The sequence below is a fragment of the Lycorma delicatula genome, chromosome 4, assembly GCF_047948215.1.
Source record: "Lycorma delicatula isolate Av1 chromosome 4, ASM4794821v1, whole genome shotgun sequence".
Lineage (NCBI taxonomy): Eukaryota > Metazoa > Arthropoda > Insecta > Hemiptera > Fulgoridae > Lycorma > Lycorma delicatula.
The window spans coordinates 172,347,695-172,360,912 of record NC_134458.1 but is presented as its reverse complement, the minus strand read 5'-3'; the positions used below and the strand labels follow the sequence as shown (position 1 = coordinate 172,360,912).

Sequence of the window (13,218 nt, the reverse complement as noted above, 5' to 3'; positions counted from 1 at the left end):
TAGCCATCATGACCATCAAAGTGTGACCAAGCGCATTGTCCTAATGGAAAAGCACTTTCTTCTTCTTCAAATGTGGTAGTTTTTTTGCGATTTATGCCTTCAGCTTGTTAAGTAATAATACGTAATACTGTCCCATTATTGTTTTACCTTACTGAAGATAATCTATAAACATAATTCTGTTGCTAACTCAAAAAATAGTCGCCATCACCTTCCTGGCCGATGGAACTGTCTTCGCCTTTTTCAGAGATTTTTCACTGGTTGAGCAGAATTTTACTTAAACTAGGGTTGTCTGAAACGTTTTGAGCCTCAACATGAAGATGGCAGCATTGAAGAAGATGAATGGATAAAGATGGATGAAGAACACTGATGAAGATGGAACGCAGATGTTGAAAGGTACTCACCAAAATTTCAGCCATTTTGGACACTCAGTTGTTGTTTGGTAATCAAAAAGGTTCAACCTTTGTAGTCTACTGTTTTGACTGTTGTTTCGTCTCAGGAGTGTAGTGGTGGACCCACATTTCATCTACAGTTATGAATCTATGCAAAAAATCTGACTCGTTTTGTTTAAACTGCTCCAGCAGAGCCTTGGAAATGTTCATTCAAATGCGTTTTTGGTCCAAAGTGAGCAAACGCAGCACCCAACACGCAGACAGCTGGTATGAACATGTTTAAATTCAGCTGCCATCTTTCCACAGTGGCAAATGATGGGACAGAGTTCCCATAAACAGCGTCCAACTCCGTTTTAATTCGTGTAGGCATATTGCCTTTCAAATGCAAGTATCTCTGCATGATATTCAATTTTTTTCCATTTTCACAAAAACACTCAGAATGAGTAACTCAAACAATTACCAAACAACAACTGAGTGTCCAAAATGGCTGAAATTTTGGTGAGTACCTTTCAACATATGCGTTCCATCTTCATCAGTGTTCTTCATCCATCTTTATCCATTCATCTTCTTCAATGCTGCCATCTTCATGTTGAGGCTCAAAACGTTTCAGACAACCCTAGTTTAAGTAAAATTCTGCTCAACCAGTGAAAACTCAACTGGAATACAGATTATCCCAAATGATTTTTTTATTTTTATTTTTGAACATGAAAATTCATTAAAACATGATTTTTTTCAAAATCTAAAAACAGAAGTTTCTGCTTGCAGTTTTTTCACATCCAAATAGTCCACTAATCTACCCAATGGATCAAGATGCAAATTAAACAGTTTTGGATTGCTAGTTTTTAAGCTGATATTGTTTAGAAGTTATTGTAAGGGATCTGCTTCACAAAAAACTAAACTAATAGGAAAGTTTATTAGAATATTATGAAATAAATGAATACCTTTAGAGTGCAAACCACAAAAATGAATTTCTGGAATGATACAGATGATGATAATAGGCATCATCATGAAGATGAAGATCAGGACAATGAAATACAACTTAATAACAAAGAAATTAAGCCACTTGGTTCTGCAGTAGGTGAATAAACAGTACATATTGACAACAAAGAGTACACATATATCAATGATGTATAATTAAACTCTATTTAAATAAACTAACCACCTATAATATTGAGATGAGACATACTTACCTTAATTTTACCATGAAAGTACTTTTGCAGGATCCCGCATACTCAGTTATGATTGAAATAATTCCACTACTGCATAATAAAAATACTAAAATAATGAAATTTGTGTATTAAATTATACGAGTGCTGCTAACTGTTGCAGTTTTTATAAGACTGTCTCCCTTAAACACTTTCTGATGGTTTAACAAACTGAAAGTTTGTTGTATATATAAATATGATATTTTTCTAATACTTTTAATTTTGTCATCTTTATTTCTAATATTTCTAATTTTTTTTAATATCAGAAATAGAATGTTATTGTTTATTAGATGGTCTGTATATTAATTAGATAAACCTAATTTATTATTTTTGTAATTTCTATTTGTTTTTTCCAAGTATCTATTTGTTTTACCAATATAAATACCATCACAATCATTGTATTTAATTTTACAAATTCCATACAGATTGTTCATTTTTTTTATTATGTGGTTATTAGGTTTGCATGCTGGTTTAAATATGTCTTTATTGTAAGTTTTAGTAATGTTTTCAATATTATTACTGTGTAAATACTTTCTTTACATACACAAGGTGTATTCAAAAAAATAATTTTGTTTTTTGGAAAGAATTTTATTTATTCATCTACATTAACGTTATCCCCTTCAAAATAATCTCCATTAGATATTATACACTTATGCCAGCGCTTTTTCCAATCCCCAAAACACTTCTGGAACTCAATCTTTGGAATAGTGTTTAGCTCTTTCAGCTATTCATTTCTAATCTAATCTATGCTTGTAAAACAATGGTCCTTTAAGGTTCTCCTTATTTTTAGGAATAGAAAAAAGTCACACAAGGTCATGTCTGGTAAATATGGTGGCTGGGGTATTATTACAATGTTGTTTTTGGCTAAAAATTGACAAACAAGCAATGAAGTGGGAGCAGACACATTTTCGTGGTGCAAAAGCCATGAATTGTTTCGCCACAAATTCAGGAGTTTTTTTGAGATTGCTTCACGCAAACAGCGTTGAACTGGTAGGTAATGCTCCTTATTGATCATTTGACCTTGAAGCAAGAACTCATGATGCACTATGTCATTAAAATCTAAGAACATGGTGAGTATAACCTTCACATTTGACCGCACTTGTCAAGCTTTTTTCAGTCTTGGTGATCCAAAATGCCTCCACTGGGACAATTGAGCCTTAGTTTTGACATCATATCCATAAACCCATGTATCAGTAGTTCTGTATCGTTGTTGATATCATTTAGCGACTCCTGAGCAACTTCCATCTGCTGCTGTTTCTGTTCAAAATTCAACAATTTTGGAAAACATTTTGCTGTCATACATTTCATACCCAAAACAACCAAAAATATCAGCAACTTCTCTGATTGTAATTCGGTGATCACTCATAATCACTTCTTTCACTTTTTGCACATTTTCATTGATGTTGATGTGCTGGGACGTCCGAGGCGCTCATCATCTTCATTATCTTCACGACCTTCTTGGAAACACTTATACCACTCATAAACCCTTGTTTTACTCATAGCAGACTCACCAAAAGCAATATTTAACATTTTTAAAACATTGCTACACTTTATTCCATTCTTATAGCAAAATCTAATTCAAATTCTCTGATCCATTGTTTATACAAATAAAAAATCGCCGATAGTACCAAAGCATGTGTTATCCTTTTGACAGCTGACAACAGACTAAACATCCAATATGGCTAAAAATGTACCGATATCAGGTATGTTTACCAATACAACAACGAAAAAATCCTGAGAATCTAATACAGCCCATGAATTTCAAAATTCTTGTTACTTTTTGAACACACCTTATATATATGTTTTTACTTTTTTGTGTTTTATTACGTATTGGTTGTAAGGTAGTTATTTTGTTATTGTGTTTTAATAGTTGTTTTTTTATAAATATTATTAATTAAAGTAATATTATAGCCATATGTTTTATGATATTTATTTCAATATTTAACTTTCCTTTGTTATTATGTGTATATTGGATTGCTCTCTATTAATCATATCGGTATAAGTATTAATTTTATGAGACCAATGGTGATTTGATTTTTTATAAATTGTTATATTATTACATGCAGGGTTTTTCTGTATACTGATGTTTCAATTTGATTGTCCTTGTTTATTTTGATAAAAATAAACATTTAGATGTTCCTGACATCTAATTTAACACTCATATATATATATATTTCAAATGTGAATTTTTTAAAATTTTCATTATAAGAATTTAATTTCTTTAATATTATTGGATGTTCATTTTTTATTACAGGTTATATGTCATGAAAATATCAACTTACTGGGTCCATATTAAAACTTTGTGTATAAAAGTGATGCCATGTACTAATTTTCTCTCAAAATCCTGTAAATATATTCCTGACATAATTGCTGATAGTGGAATTTCCATTGGTAAGGTACTTTTTTTCATTTAATATTTGTTATTAAATTCAAAATAGTTTTTTTGGCATATATTTCTTATAGTAGTGATGATATCTTTAATAAATTTTGGACTTTTTAACTAATTTTTATTATATTTTTGGTTTATAGGTATGCTAGGATACATATTAATTATGTCATAACTAACCATTCAACTGCCTTTATTTAAATCTAAGCTATTTAATTTATTTACTACTTTGTAACCATTTTTTATATTAACTGTATAAAGTAAATTAATTTTATTCCTAAGAGTTTTATCTATTATTTTGGATATAATATAACAGTGCACATATTTAAAATTGATTAAAGATCACACTGGGATGTTTAATTTATTAATTAATGATGGTAAGTAGAATTTAAAATTAATGATAGTTTTGAACCAATTTTTGATAGTCCAGTTAACCAAAAATTGGTTCAAAAGGACATAAATCAGAATGATAATTTAAATTATTATTATAATTAAAAATTGGTATGAATTTTTTTTATTAAACTTTTTGCTACTTTTAGAAATCTGTTAGTTGGGCTATCAGTTTATAGAAAACCTAAATCCAATAATAAAACAATTCAAAAAAAAATCATATCTCACCCTTGGTCTCATAAAATTAACACATACAAATGTGATTACAGAGCAATCAAATATACACATAATAACAAAGAAAAGTTAAATAATGAAATAAACATCATAAAACATAATGGATATGATACTAATTAATAATATTTATAAAAAACAACTATCAAAACACAATGACAGAATAACTACCTCACATCCAATACTTAATAAAACACAAAACGTGAAAACATATACATAAAGTAGTTATACACTAATAATAACATTGAAAACATTACTAAAAGTTGCAATACTGAAACATTTAAACCAGCACACAAACCTAATAACCACATAATATAATATTTTTAAATAGTCAAGTGAATGTGTATAACATACATATGTTAATGCATGAATTTGTAATACTTACCTTAATGCGTTCTAATAAAAATCTTACACGATCAACTGCGGAATCCAAAGTTATATCATGATGAGTATACTCAAGTGGAGGCTTTGTTTTTTTACTTGAAAATGATTTTTCACCACAGTTCAATAATTTAATATCTTTATTTAATGTCCATGCAATACCCCATCTAGTAACATGTCCTTGATTAAAGGATGTTAGAGTCATATGCTCCTCACCAACCAGTTCTACCAATTCTGATCTCAACTTATCGACATTTGATTTGTGGCCAACCATTGTAGAATATATTCTTAAAAAATAAAAAATCAATAGTAAAAAAATTAATAAAATTATAAAATGAACAGTATAAATAACGTTTAACAATTAAAATAAAGCATCAACTATGGGACTATGGATGTGTGATTAACAAGATTTAACAGTTGTTTTAACTATAAATTTAGTAAAAATGAATATCAGTACACAAATGTACACTAAGTACATTGAGAGAGTTATAACAATATCACTAAAAGAACCTACTTCCCAGTTGCAATACATTATTGCTGTATCTATAATCAACAGAGATCTGACACACTCCTACCTTGGATTGTGAACCAATCGAATTTAACGAAGACTTCATCTTCATTTAAAAATTATTTTTATAACTGTCAAACAGTCATTATTTTTTCTAAATCAAAATAACTAAAATTAATTAAAACTTCAAATTAAAAAGCAATATTCAATCAAACAATCTTCTTGGAATTCTGGTTATCTTTTCTCCTCTTCAACAGTTGCCTCTTCAAAAAGTAGATTTATCTTTAACTTCCTCTGATTTATCTCTGCACATTACTGTCTTCTGAACATCTTCAATAACCAAAGTTACTTCAAGTGGGTAACTTCTTTGAACTGGGCACAATAGTTGTCCTGACACTGTCTTCAGTCAAACCAAATGTATTTTACCATCTTTACCAGGAACTAGTTCTATCATTTTCACTAATGGCCAATCCAATCTCTTGCCTTCTCCTTCAATAAGCACAACATCTCTTTCTCCAAAAGATTGTTGGCCTCTTCTGCGACTATCACCTCTGAGCAAACAAGGTACTCCACTCTAAATCATTTTCTCAGGTTTTTTTCTTATTCTTTAGCGAAGTCAATATCTATAGAAAGATTTTCATGCTTTGCTAAGGTGTTTATGCAATTATAAAAAATTAGATGCAGGATGTAATCATAAAGTAATCAACTACCTGCTTTCACAATATCACAAAGTTTATTTATTAATACTGCTGGTTTTTTATTTTAATATCCTTGAGATTTTGTTCACTGGTTAGTACTATTGTAATTAAATCTCTTAATTGATTTGATTACACTTTTAATATTTTCTCTTTAAAAAAATAAATAAATAAAAACATAGCTGCTTCTAACTAAAATACTTTTATTAAGTTAATGTTATATCAACAAATTACTGTAATTATACACAATTTTAAAACAGGACTAAACTGTGCCATTCAGCAACATTAATATTATTATTATTATTTCACCACAACTGTCACTTCAATTTTAAATAATACCATAGTTTTGATTTTCATATAAGTTAACATATACATATTTCAAATCATAAATAAAATTATGAAATGGAATTTTGATTATAAACTATAGTGTATTCAGTTAACATATAAAGTGAAGAATAAACAAACATTGTGTTTGTGTGAGTTTGTCATTTTCTACTGAGTAACATCCCATGTATCAGTGTCAATTAACAACGCAGTCATATCTACATACAACACTATAATAATTACTCATATATTAGTCACCATATAATTAGTCATATAGTAATTATGTAATCAAACATTTATATAATGTTACATCTTCTCAGTTCTATTAAATCCTTAATCTTTTTCATATGATCACTCTTTTGTTCTCGTGTTCAATTTTTGTGTTTCTGTTACTTATTTATTTAATCTAATGTTACTTAAAGTTAATATAATGCAAATTTTTTAACTTTACTGGAACATGGTATTTGGTTTAAGTGTAGTATAATTCTACATTTGTATCTATATAACTTGATTTATACCATTATTTTAACACATGTCTGACACCGATTCAGCTGATAATAGTGCATGATTATTTATTCCCTTTGAAAAAAGGCTGTAAAAAAGTCCTTAAGTTGTGCGGAAAAACATTTTAAATGCTTACAAAAGCTAATTACAGAGTAATCCAACAGCGTTGATTACAGATGTTGTTAATAAAATTGCAAGGATAAATTTGCAAATAAATTATGGTCTGCTAAGAAAACAAAACCCCATAGGTCAACTGAAGAAAAAATTGACGATTTTGATAAAAACATGATTTGTAACAAAATACACAAATTTTATTTTCGAAACAAACTGCCTACAATAGACAAAGTGTTACAAGTTGTAAATGAGCATAACACCTACCAGATCTCCGATGAAAAATTTTTTATGGATTGTTAAAAAGTATGAATTTTAAATACAAGAAATGGAGCAGGGTAAGTGCTTTAATTGACAGGGATGACATCATTATATGGCAAAGACATTACCTCACTGAAATAAAGAAAATGAGACAAGAAGGCCGTAGAACATAATACATAGATGAAACTTCGGTCAATGAAGGTCACAAAAAAGTTTTGTTAGGAAAGATAAAAATGTGAATTCTGTTCGAACAAGTGCCTTAATGCACCTTTTAGTAATCGAAGCATATGTTGCTGGTTTAATAACACTTTCAAATAAATATCCTTTACTGTGATTAATTATATTTTTATTATAGTAAAATTAGATACATTTTATTTATTTTATATTTTATAGTATTAATAACTTTCATATCGTAAGGTTGTTATTATGTATTTACAGTTTAAATTACATTTTATAATATGATTGAAGTCCTTTTATATACATTTACTTTAACATTTTATAAGAAGTGAATTACTTTAATATATTTAAGAACTTATTAGTTTGCATCTTAAGAACTTGAATTGTTTACTATATAACATTTTGTATTATACTAAAAAAGCTTTAACAATTACATAAAAAGAAGTATATTTTTGCAATATAATATGGTATAAAACAGCTGTAGAACTAGATTAACACATATAATATATCTTACATAGGTAAGAAGAAAGAGTTACATAATTTGTTTTTCATAAATGATGAGAACATGAGAGTGAACAAATTAGTCAAAAGAAACTTTTCTGTGTGGTTTATCAACTGTTAATAAGGCAGTAGGCGTCTCATAATTGCACATATCAGCAGGATTCTGGGTTTGTCAATGGTGGTCTCTGGATTTTTTAATCTAAATCTACAAGAGACTATCATAACGAGGTGAACGGCATGTGTTTTGAGAAATAGTTTGACAACATGCTGCCTGTTCTGGAATGTAATTTGGTTATTGTCTTAGATAATGCCACTTCTTATCATTCATACAAAAAGAAAAAAATTCCAGCTGTTTTGTTAAAAGAATGATATCAAAATGTCATAGTTCAAAAGGAGTGACTTTTGAAGAGGATGTACTTAATAGGTCCAATTATTGCAAAGAGTTTCGTGTATTAAAAGTAATTTTATGTGTATAAAATTGATAAGTTAGTAAGATCAAGTGGTAAAACCATGCTTCGATTACCTCCTATGAACTCAACCCAACTGAGTTAATTTGGGGACAAATCAAAAGTTACATAGCGTCACAAAATACTACTTTTAAAATATCTGATGTTAAAAATTTACGCTTAAAAGCCATCGATAAAATGACTAGCATGAATGGAAAAATCATAAATCCAGAAAAACCGAACGTAAAAAACATGTAAAAATACTGTTGAACCAAATTTTTGGAATTAGATAATATAACAGAAAACAAAATTGATCCTCTTATTGTATCTCTTAATACTGACAGCACTGTGGATTTCTCGCAATCAAATGACGAAAAATGAATTTATTATTTGTTTATTATCATAGAAATTTAATTAAAATTATTAGTGAAGTTTTATTGTTAAGTGATCATTTGACAATTTCATAACTCTTAAAAACCTTAAGAAAACTACGTAACAATAAACAATTTTAATGAATAAAATACTCATGGGTTATCAGATGTGCCGAAAAAAATAAGAAATATTTATTGATCATTTAACAAGTCTTAATTTATTTAAATTTAAAATATATGTATAATTTTTATAAAATAAAATAGCACGTGGTTACTGAATATTAATGTCGAGTAGTTTTTTGTTATATGCATCAGGATTTATAGGAGACACTTGTGAATCGGCCGCCTGGATATTCATATGCACAGTCTGTTTACTTGAACTCTATAAGCTAACTTCGAAAGAATAGGCAGATGAAGTTCACACTGTGGTATTATTCTTAGATACTGAAATTCCCCTCAATTAATTTTAATGTAATTAATAGCAATCTGTATTTTTCATTATGATCGTGAATTTTTTTTTATGTAATACAAAAAAATAAAGTGTACAATTTTTTAAAGAATTCTATCATGTTTTAAAGGCAATTTTAGTTTATTCCTTCTACTAATGTAAGCATTTACTTTTCTGGTAAATATAGCTAGAATATAGGGTTTATTGGAAATCTTTACATTTTAGGTTCTAACTAGTTCATCTCAACCAAAATCACACATATACGAGGTCTGTAAATAAAGTAATGAGACTAGTTTTTTTTTTGTAGCCAAAGAGGCAACACTGTAAAGTTACTAGTAAACATATGGTTGTACGAACAGCTGATTTATACTAGGTATTAATATTTTTAGTCTACTGTTGCCCCGTGAAACATAAACGTTTTTTTCGTGAAATGAGTTTTTGTTGTGCATTATAAAAATGAGTGACACTAATTATGAGCAACGTTGTGCAATCAAGTTTTGTGTAAACTTGGTGAGATGCTGCTGAAACTTTTTTAAAATTGAAAAGGCCGTATGGAGATGACACTATGTCATGAGCCCAAGTTTTTAGGTGGTTTAAAGCATTTTCAGATGGCCGGGAATCAGTTGTAGACGACTCTGGAAAACCATCAACGTCAAAAAGTGACGACAATGTTGAGCAAATCAGACACCTGATATGGTACAACCAGTGATTAACTGTTAGAATGATTGCAGCACAACTGAATTTGAACCACAGTCCATCAAATTTTGACAAATGAATTGGACATAAAAAAAGTTTGGGCAAAATTGGTCCCAAGAAATCTCACTGTTGGAACAGAAAAACAACAGGGTGGAAGTGTGCCGCAATCTTCTAGGGCAAATTGAAACTGATCCTGATTTTCTAAAAAAATGTTATTACTGGTGATGAATCTTGGATATTTCAATACGACCCAGAAACAAAACACCAGAGCAAGGAGAGGCACACTTGAAATTCACCACGTCCCAAAAAAGCAAAAATGAGCAAATCAAAACCATGCCAATTTGTTTCTTCAATAGCAATGGCATTGTCCATAAGGATATTACCAAGAAATTCTTGAAAGATTGCGGAAAAGAGTTGCCCATGTGAGACTAGCCACCAAAGACAACTGGATGCTGCATCATGACAATGTCACACTGCACTCTCAATTAATGAGTTTTGGCAAAGAAGAACATTCCTGTAGTTCCTCAACCACCTTATTCACCTGACTTGAATTCCTGCAACATTTTTCTATTCCCAACTTTAAAAAAAACACCTCAAAGGACAACATTTTGGAAAAGTAGAAGAAAAAAATGTAACCGACCATCTGAAGGATATTTTGGTTTCTGAATTCCAACATTGCTATGAAGAGTGGAAAAACCATTTGAAGCATTGCATGACCTCCCAAGGGAACTATTTTGAAGATGATAGAGTCCATGTATAATTGGATTGTAAATAAAAAGTTTTTCTGAACCATTCTCATTACTTTATCTACAGATCTCGTATGTATGTGTGTCATATCATCCTGCTTTTGGCCTTACATGTCAAGATTAACAAAACAGATTTTCTTCAAATTTGGTTTAAATATATATTTATTTATTTACATAGTAACAACAGGCTTATGCCCTTACAGTTATTAGATGGATGAAAATGAATTTTGTAGTGTATGAAAAATGCCTTGCTTGGCTGGGATTTGAACCCAGGATCTCCAGACGAAAGGCCGAGATGTTACCACTCTGCTAGGGGAAATGGCATATTTATATTTGCCATGTATATTTCTATATACAGAGCATTGACCATATTAATTTTTTTTTCAAAATTTGTAAAGGTGGTTGGTGATATAGTAAAAAAAAATGATTTCAACTTTCTTCAGAGACATTTTCAAGAAAACATTTTTAAATAATTTGTAACCAATAATGCGTATATAAACAGTCCAAAAATTGTTTTTAAAAATCAACTCCAACCTCTCAAAATTGAAATAAATATTTTATTGTTCTTTTGCTCTATTTCTTTTCAGTTTAAATAACTTTCAAAGATTTTTTGATAGGGCCTATCGATGGATACAATTTTTTTTAAATTTAGACCCTGGAATAAAACACTGAAAATTTTCTTTTTCCTATTTTAACCTTTATCAAAGGAGGTGTTAGAGAAAACTTTAATTAAACAAATTTATATTAACCTATATGACTATTTATAGAAAATTTATTTATTTATTGATAACAAATTTAATTAAGCAAAAAGTTTCAACCTCTAGAGTTCATGATAAATTTGTAAAAGTTAGCAACAAGTGTATACAGTGTTAAAGTATTTTATTTTAAGGCTTTAATTTCATATTTCAACAAATCAACAAAAAAAATCTTTTTAAAAACTAAATTTGAAAAGTAAAAAAAGAATTATTTGTGTCTGAGTATTTAATGTTTATTTTTTAAATGTAAATTTTTATTTTATATTTAACATTATAAAGTCTTCCTAAGAACATTAAAAAATTTGGTAACCAAAAAAGTATTCTAATCATGTAGTACATTCTTGAATAATGTACTAACATGCTTTAATACAGGTAGTAACACATCTATTAACTTTCCAGCAAAGCCAGAAAGACTTTTCAACAAAAAATCTGTGCAAGGTATTGTATGACTTGATGGGAAATTGAAAATGACGAGTTCATTTCATTAAAAACTACAACTCATATCTTAAAAAAGCTGTTACTGAAGGAAATAGAATTTGTTTGAACAGTGTCCAAAATTTTGAAGTGAAAAAATAAAGTGATAACTAATTGTAATACAATAATCAATAATCGTAATAATAATCAACAGTAAACAGTGTGGAAAGGAGAATAACCATGATCAGTAGGATAGATGTGGTGAGGAAAGGGTGTGACCTTCAGCTGTCAATTGATTTCAAAACTATGAAAAGCAAAATTATATACAGTGATAATAAACAAAATAGACATTTTTTAAATGTTTATAAACAAATTAAGTTTTATAAGTAAAGACATTAACTACCATAGTTTAACAGGGAAGGTTTTTTTCATTAGTATAATTACTGTTGTTGTGATGCCAATATTAATTATTGCGTTACATAAACTGTTTGGATGGCTGCTACTTCTGTGGAGCTTTATGTGTAGTCAAATTAGCTAAAACAAACTCCATCACATCATGCAGCAATGTTTCAGAACACAGCATCGTAAACTAACACCAACAAGGCAATCTGACTATGACTGGAAAAAGTAATTAGAAGACACACGGTGTCGTGTAAAAAAAAAGTTCTGGAAGACCTTCCATGTCAGAACAAGTTAATCATATTTTCACCATGTACAAACACAGTCCAGAAAAATCAACCAGATCAGCAAGTTTTGATTATCACCCAACTATATAGAAAATTTTGTGGAAATGGTTGAAAATGACACCATATAAATTAGTCAACAAAAAGTTTAAGTGATGACAATAAAATCTTGCATAAAGATTTCTGAATATTTGGACATGCAGCAACATATTGACAAAGATGTTTTCTTTTAACACTTAATTTTTAGTGACAAGTGTATGTTTCATAATATATGCAATGTACAAACATGGGGAACAGAAAACTCTACAAAAACTATGCATCATATTCACAAATCACCAAAAGTGAACATGTTTTGTGTTATTTCTCATGAAAAGATACACAGACTGGTTTTTTTTACAACTCAAAGAATTTATCTTCAAGATTTTAAATGAATGGTTGCCTCAACTCACATTAGATAATGAGAACTTAATTCTTGAATAAAATGAAGCTCTGCCTCACTGAACAAAATTTTAAATTATCTGGATCAACAACTTCCAAGAGGTAAAACTGACTGAACAACTGTGATGAAAACATGGTGTTGGTACACTGACCACTAA

The 13,218-nt window shown here is 29.3% G+C and overlaps 1 protein-coding gene across 5 annotated transcripts in view; it reads right to left on the bottom strand.

The window, feature by feature from the left end:
- LOC142324082 (U6 small nuclear RNA (adenine-(43)-N(6))-methyltransferase-like) overlaps positions 1-13,218 on the bottom strand; it is a 38,291-nt gene that overhangs the window by 2,694 nt on the left and 22,379 nt on the right. For all 5 annotated transcript variants that reach the window (XM_075364709.1, XM_075364712.1, XM_075364713.1 and 2 more), the window contains one exon: positions 4,987-5,269. In XM_075364709.1, the coding sequence (XP_075220824.1) occupies positions 4,987-5,269 (283 nt within the window). The remainder of the gene's footprint in view (positions 1-4,986; positions 5,270-13,218) is intronic.